The sequence below is a fragment of the Halyomorpha halys genome, unplaced genomic scaffold (genome assembly GCF_000696795.3).
Source record: "Halyomorpha halys isolate HHAL.00 unplaced genomic scaffold, Hhal_1.1 Scaffold469.1, whole genome shotgun sequence".
NCBI lineage: Eukaryota > Metazoa > Arthropoda > Insecta > Hemiptera > Pentatomidae > Halyomorpha > Halyomorpha halys.
The window spans coordinates 326,345-351,408 of NW_027114062.1; the positions used below are offsets into that span (position 1 = coordinate 326,345).

At 32.7% G+C, this 25,064-nt stretch overlaps 1 protein-coding gene across 3 annotated transcripts in view; it reads right to left on the bottom strand.

Moving 5' to 3' along the window:
* Positions 1–2,190: 2,190 nt before the first annotated feature.
* The window catches only part of LOC106683130 (proton-coupled amino acid transporter-like protein pathetic), a gene marked incomplete at its 5' end in the record, with an annotated part of 23,406 nt that continues 532 nt past the window's right edge, over positions 2,191–25,064 (bottom strand). Inside the window, 6 exon segments of one of the 3 annotated variants that reach the window (XM_067051314.1) lie at positions 2,191–2,731; positions 7,842–8,008; positions 8,191–8,369; positions 10,784–11,059; positions 12,964–13,048; positions 23,036–23,157. In XM_067051314.1, the coding sequence (XP_066907415.1) occupies positions 2,487–2,731; positions 7,842–8,008; positions 8,191–8,369; positions 10,784–11,059; positions 12,964–13,048; positions 23,036–23,157 (1,074 nt within the window). 3 annotated transcript variants of the gene reach the window in all.

A 25,064-nucleotide genomic window follows, 5' to 3' on the forward strand; every position in this document is an offset into this window, starting at 1 on the left:
AGAAACATTGTCGAATATTTATCAATTAATGCTTATAAATTTGATTTATTTTAATTCATAACATCACATCTGTCAAAAATAAGTTAGAATGGCTTGAGGAGCAGACTTCTGGCTGAAGTCTGAGAAAGGACACATCTGACTAGAGGCTTGGGGGAACACTTCGGGTTGGAGACAGATAGAAGAAAAAGACTTACTATAAAGGAAGCCTACTGAACCTTGCAATCTTACACAACCTACATATCTGGCTCAAATCATTTATGTCTCATAATCGCAAAAGCATAGTTTTCCATCACGATAATGTCTGTCCTCACGTGTCTTTGCAGACCTGGCAGAAATTATTGGAGTTTAGCTGGGATTTGATCCCCCACCCACGATATTTACCAGACCTTGCCCCAACAGATTTTCACCTATTTTGGGCCCTTCAAACTCTCTTAACGGGAAACATTTTAATTTGTTCAAGGACTCCAAAATGCACATAGAGGAGTTTATTGTGCAAAAATCTGAGAGGACAGAATTAAAAAATTACCTAAAAGATGACAACATATAATACATCAAAATGGGTCATAATTGATTTAAAATATTCACTAGAATCTGAAGTTTTTATTCAAATCACCTGTAAAAAAAACCCTTGAGACTTATTTTTACAACCCAATACCACTCTCAAACATATTATGAATATTTAGGTATCCTCACTAATATGTTCCTGGAAAACGCACGAAATGCCTATGAAAAAATAATCCAATTATAATAGTTTTTTAGGACTCAAATAATTAATTTAATTAGTAAAAATAATGGGGAGACACGATAACATGAAGCATAGCATCTACACGAAAAGTTATGCGACTCTAAGTAAAAGACAAACCAACAAAACAAAGAAAGAAGCCACTAAATCTGTCCAACCTTTCAAGAGATAGTTTGCCTCAAAGACACTGAGACCAAAGGCCAAAAATACTTTTTTGGACTAAAAGGGTTCGAGAACTGATAGATTCAATAGAAACTGCATATCAAAAATTTGACTGATTTTTAAATGGTGATTAAAGTTCGACAAAAATATCCTCCTTACCATGGTGTTAAGGAAAGTAAAAAATATTCTTTAAAAGGAGTTTAAATAAGGAGTCTAACAGGAAGGGATAATACTTTTATTAATTTTTTTACTCCCACCAATAGAGTTTCTACTTCCCATTGTGCTAGAAATTTAAGGAAAACCCATTAATTATGTTGAAATACATCACTTAATAAAATGAAAATTAATTATATTAAAATAATTCACCTAAAAAAATGAGAATGTATTGTTTTAGTAAAAGATCAGGATTGTAGAACTAGAATTTTATAAATAAGATATATATATATATATATTTTTTAATTTAAAGATCGTTTATTGATATATATTACAATCTTGGACAATAAGTGTTATGATTGCGTACATTCATATCAAAAATGAAATAAATAGAACAGCAGATTCAAAATACATGTATAAATGTAAGTTCAACTAACATATTGTAATTAAATAATGGTAACAATTACAACTGTGCCTATTTGAGTAATATTAAATTTGTAATAATATAAATTGTAAATAAGACAAAAGTTAATATAATTTTTATAAATATTAAATAAAATATATATAATAACATAAAATTATATATTAAAATGTATACAAAAATCAATATGGAATAACATAAAAAATATGAATATTATGAGTGACATAATTCCTATAAACTCGTAATTATTTTTTACTGTATTATTTCAAATGATTGAAAATATAATCGAATAAAAGAGATAAACAGTTAAAGCCAACATAATGTACATGTGGTTCAAAAGATTATAAGTATTTGTGTTTTTTTTCCATTTGTGGATCATGATAATGATCATGCTTTCTCCATTTATTATCATTGGTAACAATGTCAATACTTAACAAGATTTGAATGTTCTGTTTATATGCATCCATGTGTCTGATGTGTATATATATATTAGCTTTCTCATATAATTAATACTTGTCTTTGTTTATTTAAAATTAACTAATTTAATTATTTAATGACATATGATACTCAATAACTGAAGATATTTATTTTAAATTGATTCAAGAATAAAAATACTTTAACTTTATTACAATTATTCATGGATCAATATTTTAATAATAATATGTACTAAATAATTGGTATTAAATTAAGAAACACAAATAGGCATCAAGAGTAATTATTTGAATGTGCTATATTTACAGGTTCGTTTTCCGTAAAAAAGCCAAAACAAAAATTTACTTAATTAAAAATACCAGTGAAAAACACTCCATTTTGTAACCATACTAAAATTAATCATATTAATACTGATAAGTAACAAATTCAGAGTTTTCTAATAATAAAAAATGCCATTTAGCTGAATTCTTTGAAAAAACAAATGCCCAGGAAGTGGGATGAAGGAAATATTCTGATCCCAAAGCTGCAATATTAAACTATGAAAGCTTAGTTACAGATTCTCAATACTGCTTTCTATTAATCTCTGTACTCATCAATAATATCATGCATGCTGGTATAAGAACCAAATACTACAGCCAAAATTCCAAATATGAAGACCCCTATGTTTTTCCAGAGAATCCACTTTCCTGTGCCAAAACCTATATCACAGTATAAGATAGTTTCAAGAATTATTGGTACAAGAAGTCCAAGAAATCCAAAGCAAAGAGCACCGATCAAACCCATAAATGGTCCAATAGTAGGAACAATAATAGCCAGCAGCACTAAAACAAAATAAAATGGAAATATAACTTTAACTCAGAGTTAAATAATCTATTACAGTTTGTTAAAGGAAAAAAATATATTTAAATGAACAAGTTTGAATTTTATTGAGGATTAAAGGAAATAAAAAAGAATTTTCAGGTTATTTAAGGTGAGGGAATATTTCTTAAATAAAATAAATTGGATTGTTTAGTCTTCACTTCAACTAACCAATTACATACTAACATAGAACTGAGTAATATTACTTTCATAGCTCCTTATGGTATACAGATTGTTGTACCTGAATATGGCCTGATTAGTCAAAATGTAGCTTATGCATATATAAATTTGGTTGAGAAATAATCATCAACATTAACAGAAGGACACTATTGTTATATGTCAAATAAATCACGTCTATTCCTCTCTGTCTTGTGCAATGGTCTAAGTTCTTGTTTCAAGGAATTTCTGCGTAACAGCTTCAACCTCATCTGCCCATTTTAGTCATGACTGTTCTCTCTTTTTTTCACTCCAAATAGACAACCAATAATTTCTTAATGGATGTGTCACCATCCATTCTTGCGACATGCACAATCCACCATAGTATTGAGAGTCTTATATATTTTATTGTATTTGGTTCCACTTAATTTGGTACGGCTCCACATAGTACATCAATCTAAATTGGTTGCCTTCTTCTACAGGACCAAACATACTTTTTTAATTTTTTCTCTCAAATTAAAAGGCAATGTTTTTGATGCTTCAAAGCCACAGAAAGCATTTTGAAGGAGGAGCGGCTTACCTGTCCATTCAAGTCCCAACCTGGAAGGCCAGTCCTGTAACCCTAGAAAGAGACCCTTACATAATGCTATCATCTGGGCTAACTGATAGAGAAATAATTAGCCCAACTTATTTTATTTAGTTTTTTTTTTTTTTTTGTATGAAGAAATGTTTGATGGTTTCATTTTTCATCATTAAGTTGGTCTATAATATAACTTTTCTCTATTACAGTAACAGTTGAGCCCCTTGTCAGGAGACAGCTAGATCAACATTGTAATTACTCAAACATAAAAGATGTTATTAAATTTCAGGTATTCCTCCATTTTAAATTTTATTCACTGTGTTGTATAGGTAATACATTTATGGATCGTCATAAACGTTTTCAAGTTTATTAATTTGGTTATATATTTTAGTTACAAGACATTTTATTCAGACTTAACTTTTTAGGTCTAATCAGACTTAGGTTTTCTCAAATGTAAAACTACCGTATTTAGTATAAAAGTTTTCATCTTATGCAGTGTATTTTTGAAATATTTTTTTCTAATTTCTAACCAAATATCTTTGTGAATTAAAAGTTGGATAAAATAGGAATTTAGACTATTTCTTCTGTGAGATCCTAGTACAAATCAGGAAACTGCTTAACATCTCAAGTTTCAACCTTATTTACCAAACAAGACAAGATTAATAACAAATAAAAAAAGATTAATAACATGAAGAAAATCAGCTATGAAGTTCAAGTGGTCCAAGCATTATATTCAATTTAATTTAGAATAGAACATTAAAAAAAAAATTTAAGTAACTATAAAACTATATGCAGTATTTTTGGATCAGGTCATTCTTTGAAGGCCATCATTTTCAGGATATTGGTCACATGCTCATTTGAATAATAAATGAATTCTCTAGAAAGCTAAACTTATACAAATAATTCTTGATCAAACAATTATTAGCACTAGATTGTAATATAATATTCAAAATTTTGTGATTTAAGTATAGGCAGGGTTACGTTATGTATATCAGAAAAACAACAATCGTTGAATGTTTCCACATCATGAGAAAGAGAGTTAGTCTGGAAAATTTAGGAATATTGTAGTTTAGAAAAATTTGAAACATATATGCGTTTTTTGTTGAAGTTTTTTTTATAGAATCTTGGAAGTGAGATCTTATCCAGATGATTAGCCGTTTTCACAATTATTTTAAAATGGGTCAAACCTCAAAAATAATTAACTGCTTAACGAGATTGAAAAAAGTTATGCACTGGATGATGAAGATAATCACCACTCTTTCTTCTATTTGAAGAAATGATTTTGGCCTTGGTCATTCCTAGGTACCACCTGTTGAATGTTGGAAGTATCAATGGATCATGGTGGTCCATTGCCATTAGGAACTATATGGGCCCCCTCGACTAAGGGCAATCAGACCTTCCATAAAACTGCTTAACATCTCAAGATGAATGTATGTGGATTCAGAGAGGAATATTTTTGAGGTCATTGTAGCTGAGGGAGTTGATGCATTAAATTTGTTAGCATTCTCATAACTTCTATGCCTTGGTTTGATTCTCGCTTGAGCATGTTTTTTATTTTATGGCAGGCCCATGGAATGAAAACTTGGCCCTTCCACACTGGTCAGAATAGGTTGGATTTTAGCCAATATTCATAGACAACCTTCCTCCATATGCCAGAAATGACCAGATCGGGTTAAACAAAAAAATAAAATAAAAGGGGAATCTTTTTAGAAGGTTGACACAGTGGCTAGTATGGAAGGGTTATCTAAATCAAATGTATGATCAAGAGATATATAGTTATATTCTGCTATCATTATTTATAGTTTACAAGGGATTGTAAGTTGTTATTTAGTTACTGTTTCAGTTTCCATTTATTTTCATTTAGCATTAAGTACCTAATTTCAGTTATTTATGAATTTATATACCCTCTATTTCTTTTCATTCTTTTCTTAATTTATTTATTTTTAATTTAATTATTTATCTGAAACAACATAATCCCCATTCCCCTTCCCATGTCCCTGTCCCCATTGATTTGCCCTCAGTTCCTTGACACATTTTGTATTACTTGTTAAAAAAGAACTCTTTTTATGAAGAACTCTATTATCCTATAGGTTAGAATTCTATTCTAGCCAGATAGCAATACCTACACTTGCTGATGTGGCAGTACTTGTAAGGTTGTTCAGTTGGTAGAATGTTAGGGTTATAATTGTTGTTACTACAAGTCCTGTGATAACCTCGCTTAGGTGGTGAATGTTTTGTTTAATGTATTTTAAGTTTAAAACTATTCCTTTATTTCTGTTAGCAATGATAACTGTTTTAGGTTCTTTAAGTGTTATATTTACTTACTAAGATACACATCCATAGAAACGCTGGAATCGAACCAGTATAAACTCCTGCTGGAGCATTCATAAGTTCTGACAAAATAAATTTGTTGGGATATCTTTTCAATTTCTCTGGAATTGCAACTCTCTCAGAACGTGTTAGAGCCATCTTAAATTATCCATTACCTGTCACAGGTAATGATCTATGAATTCTTAGGGTTGTAAACTTTTAGAGGAGCCTCTAATCTCTTTTTGATTTGTGCGTTAATAACAAGATCACTAATAATAAAATGAACTTTGGATGTGGAGGCATTGTTCAACAAACTGAAGCAAGAACTTACCAATGCCACCTTACTTGCCCATCCCTCTCCCGATGCACATCTTATTCACACTTTTGACGAGTTTAACTTCACTGTGGGTGCTGCCTTGAGCCAACTGATAAATAATGAAGCACAACTATTAGAATTATTTTCTCAATAATTACATCCCTTGCATCTTACATCCCTTGCTAGCAAGTTAAGGTTTGGAAACATACTACCACACCAATTAGAGCATTCAACCCTGTAATACAAGATTTTCACATACCAACATCAATTGAGTTGGTCCTCTATCAGCTTCTAGCGAGTTTCATTATCTTCTAACTCTCATCAATAGATTTTCATGTTGGACCAAGGCTGTTCTCCTAATAGATATAACTGCTGAAACTATAGCTAATGCTCTATTCCATCATTGGGTTGTACACTATGGTGTCCTAGATAGAGTAACTACTGATATAGGTAGACAATTCGAGTCACAAATGTTCTCAGAATTGACTAGGGTTCTGGGCATTGTTCACAGTAGAACAGCTCTGGAAATTGGGTGTCCATCCTGCTACTCATTCACCCTGCTACCCAGATGTCAAGCTTAATGCTGACTTCCATATTATGCTATCTACTTTTTGTGACCATGCTCGAATGCTTCGTCCAGTTCCATCAATACATCGTAACTGATTAAATATCACTCTTTTCATCAGCAACCCATGTTGTCTTACAGTGTGATGCTGTTTGGAAGCCCTTACACCTCACACAAGATGAACCGTTTTTGGTGTAGTCTAAATCAGAGAAAATATTCAAAATTGCTTTACCAAAAGTGGCATAGATCATCTTGATAGATTGCCACAAACCGACATTTCTTCAAGGAAAATCAATATATCAAACCGATAGAACTTCCATATCCTCACCTTAGAATACACCAGTATCTGATCCTCAACTAACACCAGCTGACACACATGACATACACAACCATCCAGCCTTAACAAACAAGCTCTGATCATACCGTTCACTTTCCTGCAGTTTCTCATCGCTGTCACTGGGGAGGGAATATGAGGTAGTACTTGTAATATTGTTCAGTTGGTACAACATTAAGATTATAGCTGTTGTTGATAAAAGGCAGGTGATAATCACTCTCACATGGTAAATGTTTTATTTAAAGTTTTTTCGGTTTAAAACTATTCCTGTTTTTCTGTTAGCAAAAAATAAGTGTTTTAAGTTCTTTAAGTGTTGTATTCATTTACCAAGATCAAATTGAAAATTTGAATCGAACCTGCATAAACTCCAGGCTAGAGCATTCCAAAGTGCTGCTCCATCATGGTTAGCTACCAAGGCCTCAGTATTTAAGTACAATTATGTTATTTTAAAATAAATATACCTTGATATAATAAAGGTATTACTTTTAATTTAACTATAATTAAAACCATTTACTTAAAGTAATAATAGTGAAAGTTTTACTCATTCTTCCGATATTTTCTGATTATTCTGCATCTTATAACAACAAAATTATACATTGAAGGTGCACAATAAATTGATTAATGAATAAAGTCAGAACTATAAATTAGCTCATTTAATCAGTCTATTTAATTATGAATTTGCTATTAATCAAAATTCAATTCAATACTTGTTTAGTGCAGCTAAATTAGTTGCTAAGATTCTTAAAATTAAAAATTATAGTATGAAGCATTTTTATCAATTTTATTTAAGGTTATGGGATTTAAAATGTTACCTGTAGAACAAGTAAGGATCGTCCTCACAATATATTCATATAACAATAAATGGTTCTTAAAATGGTGTTTAAGTCCACCCCACACAATTTCAAGACATACATAATATTGTAGGCCAAAGGTACAGAAAACTGCTGCGGCAACAAGAATTTTTACAATCTGTGCAGCACTGCAAAATTATAAATTAGCTAGCTCAATACCAGGTTATTTTAGATAACTGGTTCTATTTAAAATTTAATTTTTTTTTAATATATAAACAGTAATAACTATAAATATAAATAAAAGTATAGAATTTATTGGATAAATATGATGATAGAATGCTGGAGATAATCTTAATTCAATATCACTTACATATCTTCTGTGGGAAGATTGAGAGTAATGCTACCCAGAACGTCATCTCCATACTTTAAGTAACCCATGAAACCCAAGGTGGCGTAGATAATTGTAACAACTGTCATAGACCGATCTAGAATGCCACAGATTCCAAGTAAGTGTTTGGGAGTCATCATATTATTTTCTAATGGCAATACCTGAACATCATAAGTCATAATATAAAGCCTATACATTGGGAATATTCATCTAAACAGTACATAAATAAAAAAAAAGGGAATTAAAATTGAATTATATACTGATTAATTCAGTCAGTAATTTAATACATTTTTGTATCCATTAATTATAATTTTGAATGAATATGTATCCAACATTAGACATTAATAGTTTGAACTACAAAATAAATAAGTATCATAAATCACATAGAGGTTAGCTAAAGTACATAGGTACTGAGATTCAAGGTTCTCTAGTTTTTCTGGGTTTAGAAAATTGCAAAAAACATGTACAGAGCCAGAAATAGGTCTCGAACATTTTAAGAAAGTTCTGAAAATTTTTTACTTTTTTTTTTGGAATGTTGATAATAAATTTCAAGTTTGTTATCTCAATTATTTCTGCTAAAATTTTTTTCTAGTCCCCAGTTCACTGGATTACTTTTTGTTTCATAATTTTTAATCATGCTCACTTTAAAACAGAGCGGCTGAACAAAAAAAAATTAAGTTTTTTATTTATAAGGAAAAAATATTATATTTTTTTTTTATACTTGTTAAAAAGATTTGGACTCACAATGTAAAAATACATCCCAAAAAAACATTGTCAGAACTTTTCCAAAACTTTCCACTGTGATCCCTTTCTGGTCTTCATTTGACTGGACCCCATTAGACTAAGAGTGGATGCTTTTAAACAATATTATGGATGAATATAATTACTTATTATACTAGATAGTGTACACAGATATTAGAAATGCACTCTTATTTCATTTAGTATAGATTGATATTGCTGAAAAAAGAAAGCATGATTTTTCGGTATTCTTTCATTCTTTCAAGAGTTGGTATAAAACATAATTTGTATTTTCTATGAAGCACACCAATCATTATAAAACATTTTACCTCTGTTATTTGTAAAATTTTTGGTCACCTTCTATCCTTTTTTTGAAATGCCCACCACTATTCCTTAAAAAAAAAAAAATTGCTGAAAGATGATCAGAAAAGATTTGTAGCAAGTGCATGGTCTTGATTGTTTCTTTCTTTAAGCTCTTCAGTCGTTTCCAGGATGTGAAAGAGATTCAAATGTGTGTGAGTATTTCTATTAGTGATTATCTAGTGCTCAAAAAAATTGATACTGATAAGACTCATATTTTGTATATTAAATAGCTTTGTAGTATTTCAGAACCTCTTAAGATACCTTACTTCTGTTAATTACACAGATAAAAAAAAGTGTTTTTTCATTAACTATTCACAAATGTTCAGTAGCCTCAATGACAAATCTTAGGGGGGAGAGGGAGATCAGAATATTTAATTCAATCAATATTCACTATTAGGACCCTGTGTAATATTTTCTACTAAAATTAATAAAGTAATCTGGTGTTCTATTTTGATTTATAATTCATTAGTTGTATGTCACTCCCTAGAATAAGATATATATACATGTGTTTGCTTCAGAAGTTATCAAAGTGTATTCTGTGAAACCAATAAAAATAAAAAAAGTTCCCAAAACTTAATTGTATTTTCAAAAATGTTGACAGCATAATAGCACCAAATTTGAAAAATAAACCACATTAGGGTGTACATGGTACCCTATGGTCCACCTATACAAGAAAATAAATGATATCCAGTTGGAGGTCTATGAAGTGTTAACTTATTCCATCAAAGATGTCCACACTAAAAGTGAGGAGCTTTTCTTTGGGACGTGCTTCTAGATTCCTTTTCAAAATGTCATAAAAGCTATCTTCTTCCATCTCATATAAGATTCTGATTGGCTGAATTTGCTATAATTCTAAAGCTTCCCTCTCTTGGAGTTCCAGTGCCTTAAATCCCATGATGAGTTTCCTATACTTGTCTCTGACAATGAATCCGATAACTATATATAATAGAAATATATAGTATTTCTTTAATATGCCCTGTCTGATCCATGTTTCGTTAATGGTAAGTAAGTCAGATCTCTTCTTGTAAATTTGATTGAGAATCACTTAAGTGCTCTGGATTTGTATAAAAACAACATATTCCAGTATCCAAGTTAAAATTCCTATTTTGAATAATCAAATTAGAGGCTGGTTTTGGTTTCTGGCTTACATGAATTACCACTCTCCTTACCTAATCTTTACATTTGTGTTTGCTCACCTTGAGATCTGGAAAGGTGTCCTAAGATTGTAGTTGATTGTTTTCTCTGTAGGGTGTAAGAAGTGTACTGTGTGAGTGTCATTTTAGGGGGAAGAACAGGACTGTCTGCCGGCTCTGTAGATAGTCACATCATGATTTCAATAACAACTAATTTTCAACAACTAGACCGTAAATGTTGTTTTCATAAATTTCTAATTCTTTGGCACTTTGCTTGTTTTAATCACATTAATGGAGAATAAATACATTAAATATTTTTTAATTAAAAACAAAATACTTACCACTCCAATAGCTTCCATGGCGAATATGGTTATTGAAAAGAACATAGGCCAATCCATTATATCCGCAACTTGTGGCATATCAAAAGGAGATTGAGGATGATCACAAAGATAATAAAAAGTTATTCCTATGCTAATGAGCATAAATCCATTTGCTACCAATGAAACAGGTGCAAGTCTTTTGAGATCCGGTATCCAAGTCAACAAAATTAGTGGTAAAAGTAATACAGATATGTAAATCCTTATATCGTATGAATAGCCAGTATGAAGTTCTAACACCTGAAAATAATATAAGTATTTAAATTTACTTACTATTAAGAATTTAATTATCTCTTTGAAATATGGTATTAGGGAAATAATTAAGATAGAAAATTTTAATGTAACATTTATAACCTACTTTTATTTTAGAGCATTACTTTTATTTGAATCATATAGCTAGCACCCTGTAATCAAATACTATTGGGTTCCTGGTATTTTTATTACACATAATTCCCTCACTTGTTTTTATCATGTAAGTTTTTTTGATTTTTTTTTTAAATAGATAGTCTTGCATGTGTTCTTTCAATCCTTTTAAGTTATAAATTTTTTAAAATTGAAAAATGGTCATCCTAGTAGAGAAAATATTATGATAATTATCTTTGTTTATTTATTTTCAAAAAATACATTATAAATGATGAATTTGCAAAGAATTTTTTCTATGAAAAATATTTCTTAGAACAATGTGATTCTCAAACAACAGGAAATTTGCAGGTCCCAACTTTAAAGAAAAAAAAAAGGAATTTTCTTAAGTTATCTTTAAACTATAACCTCTGTCATAAAATGCTAAGTACCATGGGGGTTATTTAAAGAACCCAAACTATTTTTTTCCATTTTCAATCTTGTATTAATGAACAGGAAGTTAAAACTTGGTACTTTCAGAAGTTGTTGGTTGCTGATAATAACTGAAAATTGCATTTTATTTTTGCTTCTGAGATTGTGAGCTCATCAATCAAAATAATTCATTCATTATTTATATTTAACATATTTAAATATGTCTATATTATTCACAAATATCTTTCAAATATAGGTATTGGTGAATAAAGATGGATTTACTATAACGCTTCATTGTGAAAATAAAACAGGGAGTTTTTATTCTTGAAAAAGTTAGGTAAAAGAAAAAAAAATATCTCTTGCACTTCTTACACAATATATTTTTAGACTAGTACACCTTACTCAGGAATGCATGATGTTTGATGTAATATTACCTAGGTACTATGTAAGCTTCCTTTTTCTATCCAGTTATTTGTAAAACACCGTTATTTGTTAAATTTATTACTTATATATTTTTTTAAATTGACAAAAAAGATAAAATAAGAAATGTCACTTCTGAAACCACAGGGAAACCAAACTACACATTTTTGTGTTAACCAAAAGGTATATTTTTGAAAGAGAAAAAAAAAATGATTATTAAATAAAAAAAAGCCCGTGGTGATGATTCTGGTTCTGCTTCTAATTTTTCAGAAAAATTAAGGTTTATCATAATATTTTTCCAACTAGGATGATCACTTTTCAATACAAAAATACAATTTACAAGTATTAACAGGGTACTTACAAGACTACCGATTAAAAAAAATCTTAGAAACTCACTTATAACAACTATTAGGGACATCTAATAAAAATACTAATCATCAAACAGTTTTTGATCACAGGGTTACAGTCATGTAACAATTTGAATGCTCCAAAATAAAAGTAGGTTACATTATTGAAAAAAGAAGAAAAAAAGACTGTTGACTATGCTTTTCTTTATGTTTTTCAAGTGCAAAGTATTGAAAACTATATTAAACGTCTCACAAAAATGACATATGAGGATCATGGTGAGAACCAAGTAGAATTGTTTAGCAATAAACTACCCAAATGAAAGAAAATTTGTATTACAAATAATTAAAAATGCCCTCTCTCCTAGCCACCCAATTCACAAATGATTTCCAGTCCTTCAGTTCAGTTAGAAGGACAAAGAAAAGTTTATTATAAGTAAAAACTACATAGTAAATATTTGTCTGCCAGAGAGAAATCAGGAGGATAGTTCATTTCAGGTTAGCTGAATGTCTACTCTAACTAAATTAAGTTCTGAATTGAATAGTATTCCTTAAAACTTATATTCATAAGCTATAAAAAAGACAGTATAAATTCAATTAGATACAAACCTGCTGGAAATTTTGAGCTATTATGACAGCGTAAACACTGCATGATCCAAAATATGTAATAAATAAACCTATAAGAATAGACATCCTGAAAACAAACATATTGTCACAAAATACTTTAATATTCCTGATAAAACATTTAATGTTTGAATTAATTACCAAAAGTATTCAAAATTGTTTATTAAAATATGATTAAAGTTATATTTATACGAGTATATTTAATTACATTACTCAATCAGTCCATTCAACTTACGATTGCAGATAGATTTGGAAGGAAACATAACATTGGACTTTTGGAGGAGTCAGGTTGTAAACACAAGTCCCCAAACACAAGTCTCTAGGAGGTTTGACCACCTAGATGGTCCTTTTTTTTTTTTTTTTTTTTTTCTGTTTTTTGCTTATGTCCAAGAGCCTAGGTGGAAAAAAGAAGAATACCCCAATTCCTGATTACTTTGATGAAAACTATATACAGCTACTAGTCAAAATTGATTGACTTTGAGAACCATAGGAGGAATAAAAAGTGGGGACTGTTTCAAAATGTTACAAATGTTAATCTTTCATTCAGAGTTCCATATCTTAAAAACTATCTACAACACTAAAAATGATCACTGTTTTGATTAAATGATGCTCTACTAAAAATTTAAGTCTATTAGCTCTTAATTGAAGAGTAGTAGCAGGAGTAGGATTAACAGTTTCCATGAGAATTGAAAAAAAATTGATATCATTTTTTCAGAAAAAAACATTTGGTTTATGAAAAACTGTATCTCAGATACAGTTTTAGAGCTCTTATTTTAGGAAATTTACTCTGCTTTAAATAATGTAGTATCAATTTTTTTATTGTTATGGGTTGTTTTATGAATATGGAATCCCCTTAAATGAAAATATAGGATTTTCTTGGTTAAAATGGACTTCGAGGGTCATGCACCTTAAATATTTCAATATTAACTTTTTATAATATTTACTTTATCCCTTGTATAGTGTGAAAAAAAATGATGTTACATTATCAAACTCCTCCACAATCCATTTTTGGTCATTTATTGACTGGACCACTGATTTGTGGCATTCTTCATTTTTTTTTTTTTAATCGGATCCATTTCAATGAATTGAAATTCCAAAACATCTAAACCTCACAAAATATCAGCGTTGAAATAAATTCTTGAGGAATCATTGAATCTCTTCTTCCACTTTTTTGATCTCTTTTATCATGGGGCAAGAAAACTAACTCTTCTATTATAAACCTGACACCCAAAGGTGCTCACCCACTCTTGACCTCAGGGCTCATCCCTCCCAAAAACTTGTCGCTCATTCACCCTCGCCCCCTCCACAAAGATTCGCCTTTCCCCTTCTTGACGCATGTAATAATGACTTTTCTCCTCAGTTGTGGCAATTTTCGAATATAGTTGAATCAAGGTGTCACTAGACAATGGTCAATATTCAAATGAAAAACCAATACATTTATATTTAAATTTAGTAATAAATAATACAAACCATTTTTTTTACTAAATATAAACTCAAATTGAATTTTTCGGTAAGATTAATATAATTTTCATCCAAAAAAATCAAAGCAGTGATCCGCAAAGGCAGTTATTTCAATTTCAATGTTCAAATTGAACAACCTATTTATATGGAGTAGGAATGAAATAGGTCCTGGCATTTTACCATATGAAATAGTAAATAACTAAATGATTAAAAAATATATTTATTATATTAGACTGAATAAAAAACACAATAAATTATTACATACGAATAAAAGGAGAAAAAAGTTAAGAAAATTAAAATCATGAAATTGGTTGACAGTGAACTTTAAAAAATAGAGGTAAAAACTATTCACAATAGTTTTCCTTTAAGACCTTCCCAATAGCTTTCTCCTTACAGAAGTGGTTTTCTCTTTTAAAATTTTTTGAGGTTAAATCACTTCCATCATTTGAAGTGGTTTTCAATTATCTCTTCAGTCAAAATATTATAAAAGATATCTCGTTCTGATGAAAGGATCATCAGGTTTGATAGTCATTCATCACCCATACTTGATCTTAGTCAGTTTTTAACAAATTTCATCCTCCTCATGGCCTTTACTGCAGCTTGTTGATTTTTATTTTGTCCTTTATACTAGCAATGATGCCTCTAACAGCACCATAATCTGTCACCACACCTTGAAGTCTCACTGTAATTGGGTTCATGTTGCCGAAAATGTTTTGTTCTACATATAATAAAAACAATAAATTAGTATAATTTCTTTTTTTAGACCAGAAGTCAGAAGAATAGTTTCTCTGCCAAATTTATTTCCTTCCAGGGTAGGAAGGAGTATTTCTTTTAAATGAATCGATTATAGCTTTATATGATGGTCCCTCGGTTCAGTTTGACACAGTGAGTGTTGAGAGCGCTGCAATCGCTTTTCCGGTTCATCCCATTATATAAAAGCAGAGCCCTGTTTCATAATAAAGTACCTTTGAGGAGGCCCCTCACCTCCGAACTTGAGGAGGCCCCTCATCTCCGAACTTGAGGAGGCCCCTCATCTCCGAACTTGAGGAGGCCCCTCATCTCCGAACTTGAGGAGGCCCCTCACCTCCGAACTCAAAATAGCTCCTTGAATGGATAGCTCATATGTAAAATTAAATATAACAGGTAACCTTAAAATACCTAAGGTAGTAAAAGGTAAGACACAACACGAATTACTTTTTCTTTTTTTATTACTGAATGCACTAACTAATTCATTTTTATTTCTGTTTTAGAGGGTTCGAAAAAAAAAAAACCAATAATAAAGTACCATCGCCAGCCGGAATAGCCCCTCCCTATTCCTAGGACGCTCGCGGCAGATTCATACCATCGTCGATGACACCGCCTTCAGCGGACCTGGCAGCTTATCTTATAATGCCACACTGGCAAACCAATATTCATATTGTCAGCTTATATACATCCTTTCTTATTTGTATATATTTAATTTGTTATTTTTAATTTTTTCTAGGAGGTCAGAAAAAAAAAATAATAATAATAAAGTACAAACTAATACTATTAGTCTTGTCGATTTAACTCAATACAATTAAACTGGTTTGTACATTAGTACTTTTTAACTCCTGTAATATCTCTAATTGTCCTCCCTATTATGAAAAAAAAAACTAAGTATTAGTGTAATAAACACGTTGTTTCTACACTTATATTTTGAACCAATGCGATTAGTTTTCATTATGAAACAGGGCCCAGATCTACATGTTGGCCACTTGCCTACTACTAGTACAAATGCTGGGTAAGCAAAGGAACCATGAATCCAGCGTATCCATCCACACGCTAATGTTTTTCAGAAACGCAAACATCTAGAGGAACTTAACGATGTTGTCTAACCTTCCAGGTCCTTCACAGATGTTATTCACTTATTTTAAATGAAATATTCACTTAAATTCATAATGAATTGTCAAATCAATGTAATGCCTTTAACTGAGGGTCATTATTTACTTAAGTTTTTAGCTTTTGCTCTACACAAATTTCATATTAATAACGTGTTAAAGACAGAAGCTACGTTACCACTGCTATATCTTCACTCAAGTTTCCAATGAAGTTCCTTAAAACTATAACCTTCACCAATTTAAGAATTCAAAATTACTATAATCCAAAATATATATTGTCACTAAAAATCCTTAAAACATATTCAAATGGATTCAAATATAATATTTACTTACAAAATGTTTCTGAATGGATTTTAATAACGAAGATAATGTAATTCAAATATACTTACTTATACCTTTAAATTGTAATGATAACGAAACTAATATTATAAAATAAATTTTAAACCTATCTATTTTGTTTTACTTAAAACTTCTTTAGAACATATAATAATTATGCAATTCGATTATACCCTCCTAGTAACACAAATCCAAAATATTTAGTGGTATAGTCCAAAGTTTGTACACTATCCATTTGCATTCTCATATGTACTTTAAGGCTAAATGTACTGCTTCATGAGACGCACCAGAATTTACTTTTCTATTTACTACTGAACGGATGGTCCGATTTCGGATCTGTAAAGTGCATTTTGTGTTTTTCAAAAATAGAAGTTACTGAAATTAGGTTAAAAAATCACCAATCCAATAATAAGAAAAATAAGATGAAAAAATATGACTTAACGATAAATTTTTAAAAATGTGGCCTTATAGGCACTTGAAGAACCGTTCACTGAAACGAGACATTCCGTGCAATTGTGGCATTTATACAGCGATCGTAAAGAGAAAAATACGTTTTTGTTTACAAATGGAAGGAAACCGTTTGAGGTGGTTACCGGCTGGAATGGTACGGCAACTCAAGGCTACTAAAACTAACTTTCTCATTGCAATACCTAAATTTGAGAATAGTCACAGTAAATTTGTATTGGTATTCTGCTATTTATTATTTCTACACTAATATTGAAAATAATTTGCATTATTTTTTTTTCTCTTAGGTACTATCTAATTAGTATTGATAATTACTATTAATATTTCCTGAATCGTGAGATGTTAGCCTATTGTTTGCTTTTACTTTTTTGATATTTTTTATTGGATGTTATAATTATCCACAACTATTGTCTGATTCGTACTTTCAAAAAATAAGTTATAGAAGAATAAATAAATAATCCTTTCAATTTATTATAATTAGAAACGTTTCAGAATAAATTTTAGAAGTACAAATATTTTTCCAACTAAGTTACTTGACTGTTCTATTTGGAAAAATAATGAAAAGAATGGGACGCAACAATGAAACACTTATTTTGTGATAACAACCCTTGTTTGTCTATTAGAATTTCACTTTCGAGTCTTTTTCTGTTATATTGGTAAACACTTACAGGAAACACTGGTCCGATTATCCACCGAAAGGAAACCCTGTACATATAAATAGATTTACGGTAGAGGTAGAAACTGATTTGTAACTGGCGGAACTGCTACCGGTGGGTTTTCTGAGAAAGATAGAGAATTGGTTCCCGGAATATACTTTTGTTCACCAAAGAAATTTGCACTAACGCCTGTAATATTGCAGGTATAGAGAGCATAAGTTATGCTGTACCACTCTTCTACTTTTTCTCTTCCTGTTCCTGACTTATGCAAGGCCAAAACATAACTGGCCATTTCATCCTCTCAAAAAGTACTTCGGCAGTCCGTCGAGGCACTCGCATCCCAAAAAGAATTTCGAATAGGGCAAACCCCGTGACAGTGTATGGAGTGGTTGTATGCTGCGTCTGCCCGTTCCATGGCGTCATCAGGTTCCAGTTTCCTTTCTAGCTGGTACGCTCGTCACTCAGATTGCATTGGAGTCGCTCTATCCATCGGCGGTTTTTTGAATGTTGAGATGCCAAACCACTTCCAATATTCTCATTTCCTCTCTGATGTTTGTATTTTCGAATTCTCTCCCACTTTCGGAAGAAATTCTGTCGGGCACACTATATAATTGGAACCAATTCCGAAGAGCTCGTAAAACCGCCTCCGCTGATCTGTCCTGTACATTCCATAGTCACTTTATTGAATACATCGATGACTATGACTCACATATAGCCTTTCCAGCTAAAAGAATTCACCTGTAAGTCGCTTAGCGGTGTGTTCGCGGTAGAGGTCTCTTCTTGAGCTCCCCGGGGTGGATGCTGATCATACTTCGTACTGAGGCACACCTCGCATTTCCCAAGAATCTCCTGGATTGTGCGTTTTCTGCCCCACCAGAAATATTTGCGCCGAAATGCTTGTAAAGTCTCGTTCTGCCCATGATGATTAGTTTTTCCTTAGTGATACGCCAACACTTCCTTTTGATGTTCTGGATCTCGCAGGGGGCCTACCATCAACGTGTATCGAATAAACGAACGATCTATGCCAATTTTTTCCATTCTCCATAGCAGTTAGTTCTTTTCTCATACTGTCGCGTTTCCAACATATAAATGGCAAATCTTACCGGCGTTGGATGCTTCTTTTAGTTCTCTACAGATTTGATCCTCTTTGACACCCGGTGACCAGATAGTCGAAATTATACTGCTGCCATACATGCTATGGTTCCATCTTCAGCAACCCCGTGGTTTTTGTCTTCCAAATAATCTGGTACCTCTTGTTGTTGATAATCTACTCAAGCTCCTCCATATTCGTCGGCCTATCGGCGTTTGAACTTTCTCCTACGGACGTCTCCTCCCCATTCTGGTTTTCTGGTGAGGCCGATTGCTGTCCTTCTTCCGGAGTCCACTCCCTCAAAAACTACCTTCCAATTCCAGACGTTTTCCCGTGGTCATATTCTACTGCGTTTACCATTATTGCTCGCGAGAGCCAATCTGCTACTACGTTTTCCTTGCCAGGTTTGTACGTGATGTCCATATTGTACTGGATCAACAGTTATTTCCACCTTGTAATTATCACCGACGATTCCGTTAGCTTCCACACCCTTGGAGGGGCCTGTGGTCCGTCTGGACCCTAAATTTTCTCCCGAACAAGTAGGACTGGGAATGCTCTATTGGTCTTATGGTCGATAATATGATATATAATTATTATCAATAATAATATATAACCCAGTCGTTCTCATTCAAAGGCGCTATGACTTCTCTGGAGATAGTTTTAGTCCGAATTCTCGCATCCTCTGAAAAACGCTCTTTAAGTGTTTCACATGGTCTGTAACCAATTTACTAAACACCAGGAGATCATCCAGGTAAATCTGGCGTACTGATTCATCTATACCTCTCAAAAATTTGTCTGTTAACCTTTGAAATGTAATGTTCGTGTTCTTCAGAGTAAACAGCATTCTCCTAAATTTCTAGTGTCCTCGTTCGAAAGTAAAAGCCGTTTCGTGTTGGTCCTCTGAGTGCATACGAATCTGGTGATACCCTGCTTTCAAGTCTAAGGTGCTAAAGTTTTTAGCCCCTCCTAGTCTGTATAGGATATCCTCTAACCTCGGTATCCGATACTTATCAGCGACGGTATTATCATTTACCTTACGTTAATCAATGACCACCCTATATATCTCCCTGTTCTCACCTGGCGTAGGCTTCTTTCACACCGCCCACAATGAACTATTATTGGGTGACATACTGTCTACAATGAATCCTTGTCTTCTAAAGTTTTCGATTTCGTCTCTTATGTTCCTCCGGTGTACCTGTTTCTTCGTTCCCTATACATATGTCACTCTTTCCAGCTTTAGTGGAATCTCATGAACCGTCCTTTCTGTTGAACTCAATACCTCTCCTTTATTAAAGAAAATTTCGTCAAATCCGTTATTATGGTGTCCAATTCTCCACCTGCGTTACTACTCCTACTCGCGCCTTCCCCTCTGCTATTGTTTGTTGGCATCTGCACTTCTTTCGTCCGATTTTAATACTCCATTTCCCATTACTATTCTTTTATTATCTTAGCCTCCACCTTCTCTAAAAGATCACAACCAATAATCACCTGATAATCCCTAAGCATCCTACTCACTACATGAATTGATGAATGAGGAGAAGATGGTTGGGGGTGCGGTCAATGAAAAACACAAATAAGTATGATTAACTTATTTTAATGTGCCGACGTTTCGGCTAGAGTTTCTAGCCTTCTTCAGGGCTAAAAACAAAACAAGATAACAACCACAGTAAGTATAGAAAAATAAATAATTTTACAAAATAGAATTAATAAAATGAAGTGATGAGAGAAGCGGGAAATAAAATGTATACATAGGTAATTGAAAAAGCGGTTATTTCCTTAAGTAAGTTATTGTACCCGCTTTTTCAATTATCTATGTATACATTTTATTTCCCGCTTCTCCCATCACTTCCTTTTTTTAATTCTATTTTGTAAAATTATTCATTGTATGTGTAAAATTATTCTGTTTATACTTTCTTTTTATATTTTTTATTTTTCTATACTTACTGTGGTTGTTATCTTGTTTTGTTTTTAGCCCTGAAGAAGGCTAGAAACTCTAGCCGAAACGTCGGCACATTAAAATAAGTTAATCATACTTATTTGTGTTTTTCATTGACCGCACCCCCAACCATCTTCTCCTCATTTATCATCCACGGTCAACTATCTCTCATAATTATGAATTATTGAAATGTCCACTTTAGCCCCCCACTTACCCAGTTCTATCCTCTATTCTCCATGGTCCACCCAGAGTGATTAATTTATATTTGAAAACCTTTACTTGGAGTGTCTTCCCGCGCCGCTAATTAGTACTTCTCTACAAGAAATGGCGTTTGAACAACTAATGTCCACCAGACAGCTTACTCCTCCGTTCACTCGGATAATAGGCATACCGCCCTGCTATCCTTTCACGTGATAGTTTGTCAATGTGCGGTCGCCTCTCTGCTTACATCCTCCTCAGATTTCACGTGACTTCCTTCCTTATAGTCCTCGCCTCTACGTGCTTTCTCGGCTTCTTTGCTCACGACCATTCCTTTGGTCATCCACTTCGTCTTCAGTTTCTGTTACTCCTGAAACTTCCGCCGACTCACTTGCCGATCCGCTCTCTCTGCCGAAGGCTTTTTCTCTGAACTTGTTGGGCATTAACCACCATTGGCTTGCCTTCTTCCATATTCCTTCTTCAATACATGTAAGTAATTCTTCCTGAATTATTAAATTCCAGATTAATGAGGTCGTTAGACATTAGGAACCCGACAGAACTAAATTTTAGTGCGTTTCTTATGTTACTGTAATGTTCACTGCTTTTATTAAATTTGCTTATTATTTATGAACTTATTGATCTCTCCTTTTATCGTCTATTTTTCAATACACACACAATACAAAGTATTATTATTATTTTCTAATTACTTCTTTGTCTTACTAACTTTGTATTTTGTTTCTTTATGCTTCTTTTTTTTGAATTACACATTACATTAGTTACGTATATTTTCTTTCCATTTTAAAATTATTATTATTAAATTAAATTATTCATATTTCAAAGTTTCTTTGCATTATATAACTTTACATTTTTGTTTTATTAATTATGTTATTTTACTCACACATTTAATTACCTATATATACCTTTTATTTCCCACTTCTTTCATTACATTATTTTTATCTATATTCATTCTGTATAATTATTTACTTTAATCATTCTATATATCCTTTATTCACTGGTTGTTATCTTGTTTTTTTTCTTAGCCCTGATGAAGGCTATAAATTCTGGCCGAAACGTTGGCACTAGTAAATAAGTTTTTTAACTTATTTTTGTTATTCTCTGACCGCACCTTCAACCATCTTCTTCTTATAAATATAATCCGATACAATACTTATTTCTAATTTTCGTTTTTTTATTTCCCTAAATATGAGAAAAATAAACTAAAACAATATAGTGATTACAATGGTCAATTATGATAAATTTAGCCATGAAATATTTTGACAAGGAAATCAAAATTTACCTAAAGAAAAAATTTAAAAACATTATTAAAATTAAAATTATTTTAATTTTAAAAATGTCGTATTCTCATTTCGGAATTCCACTTTAATATTAGTGAAAAAATAAAAAAATGCGTAGAAATAGATCAAGCAGACAAACTTTGCGGCTCTCCGAGCATCAACGTCTAGAGAAGTGGGGGTAAGCTGCCACTTTCTCTGGTCCAGCAATTACAAATCTCGCGGCTTTAATCCTAAATCGTAATTTTCTCTTTACGATCATCCTATGCTACCAAAAATGAATCTGTTTGCGCAGACTTGTTTTATTTGCTTTTTTTCATGTGCCTATAAGCTCACTTTTTTGATTTACAAATAATAACAAAGATAAATTTTTTAAATTCCAAAATAATTACTACAAAAATTAATGAAACAATTTCAGAAACTTCTATGGGGTTCTAGATGGTAAATCCGTTTATAGATGGAAAATTTATTATTCCGTATTCAAATGAGAAGAAAAGTAAATTTGCCCTGAAAGTGCTGCTATCTCTTGAAAAAAAACTTACTAAGAATCGGTACATTTAGCCTAAACGCTTATATTTTGTCTAGGCTTCAAATGAAATAGTTCAATACTTCCGTTAGCTCCATGGATATAAAAATATTTCTACAATATATATAGAGGTATGTGTTTGCATATTTTATTACAGAGTGACTTGCATACTTTTTTTTGAAGCCCCAATGATTATAAGATACATATTTTGGTAGTAGTTAGATTGAATGCAATATACCTTGCTGCTTTTGAATATTTTCTTCCCCATTCTGGTCCTTTCATAAAAACGACTTCACCTACTTCTGGAAAGGTCATTTCTGTTACTTTTATCTTCTTATATACAATGTGTGCACATTTGACCTGTAATATTATTTTAAAGATAATACAATCTATCAATATCATAGTTAGTGTTGATTCTGTAGTCCAACATGATTTATGATTGTAATTGTGAATAAATTTTTCTAGCAGAAATATATGAATAGTCTAACCCTTTTTCTACCAAATATTTGTGTTATTATTTCTTTGATATAAAATACAATTAATATTTGAAGTATAGTCCATTGTTATCTACCGTCATTAGCATTAGCCATCTGCTAGCCAATTGCTCGATCACTCGGTTGATATTGTCGGGGTTGTCTAATCTTAGGCGCTTCACCAGGCTGATATCCACTTTACAGAAGGCCCACGACAAGGCGTATTCAATAGTAAGTTAGGAACGGCCGTACCAGAGGATGAGCTCTGGGCACTGACACAGGTAGAGGAGGTCGAGGTAAGACAGAGTCTGAGGTAGAGTAACAGTTCTAGTTGCCGAGATGAAGCGGACGGACTAGAACTGTCAAGATAGGAGCCAGCTTACTAGTTGCCGAGATGAAGCGGACGGACCAGTAAGCTGATAAGGCTAGGTGCAGCTCTAGTTGCCGAGATGAAGCGGACGGACTAGTAAGCTAATAAGGCTAGGTGCAGCTCTAGTTGCCGAGATGAAGCGGACGGACTAGAACTGTCAAGATAGGAGCCAGCTTACTAGTTGCCGAGATGAAGCGGACGGACCAGTAAGCTGATAAGGCTAGGTGCAGCTCTAGTTGCCGAGATGAAGCGGACGGACTAGTAAGCTAATAAGGCTAGGTGCAGCTCTAGTTGCCGAGATGAAGCGGACGGACTAGAACTGTCAAGATAGGAGCCAGCTTACTAGTTGCCGAGATGAAGCGGACGGACTAAGATTGCTGGAGAGAAGGAGAGGAGATAGGCCATCGTCTTGGGTATGCGTACAGAATAACTACTCTTGTGAGAATAGAATGGCAATGAACTTCTCTATCTCAAGTAGAGTGTACATACGCCACCGGTGCTATGACTAGGCCTAGGAAGGAGGTGGATCTAAGATCAAAGAGGGTTTTATTTTTGTTTTTGTTTTTTTCCGTACCCTCCTAAAATTTAAATTAGTTTCTTATGTGTACATATGGTGAGGTGTGCCATATGTACAGCTGGCTTTTGTGATACCTTTGATTGCCTTTAGGCATTATAAGGCAGGAGAAAGTCTCAATTAATGATGTAAGCTTGATTGGCTAACGCCAGTAGATTATTAGAGTGGGGAGGGGCCGTTCCGCTTCAAAGAGGGGGATGGAGAGCCCCTGTAAAAAGCAAAACAAACAAACCCACATTTACCTTTCTCCATTTCACCCCTATTCATTTTTGACGCAAACTTTGAATTAGTTGTATCACGTGACGGCCGTGCGGGCTGGGACGCAGGTCCCGGTGAGCTCGGTTCGGAACGTTGTGGGTTCGATTCCCATCTGGGGCAGTTAACATTTATTTTTCGGCGGTCCCGAACAATGAATCTTGACACTCCACCTTGTTTAGTACGCGGCGGCAACTGAGGCAGACGCCAGGGCTTGGCAAAAAGGAGTTAGGCCCACTTGTCGGACTTGTTCCCCCCACCAAATACCAGTACCATTATCACAACAATCTAGAACATACTGTAATAGACAATCTTAAGTAATTTATATAGTTATTAATCTCAAATTATATTCTGTACAATGTATTTTTTTAATAATTAGTTGAAAAAATTCTTTGTCCCCAAAAAAAACTGTTTTTTCATTGTAGAGCATGACTGCAAAGAATAAAGTTGCGCAATGCCTCAATATGGTTGTCTGAATAACTAATTCTCAATATCCACATAAGAAATGGCGTTTGAACAACTAATGTCCACCAGACAGCTTACTCCTCCGTTCACTCGGATAATAGGCATACCGCCCTGCTATCCTTTCACGTGA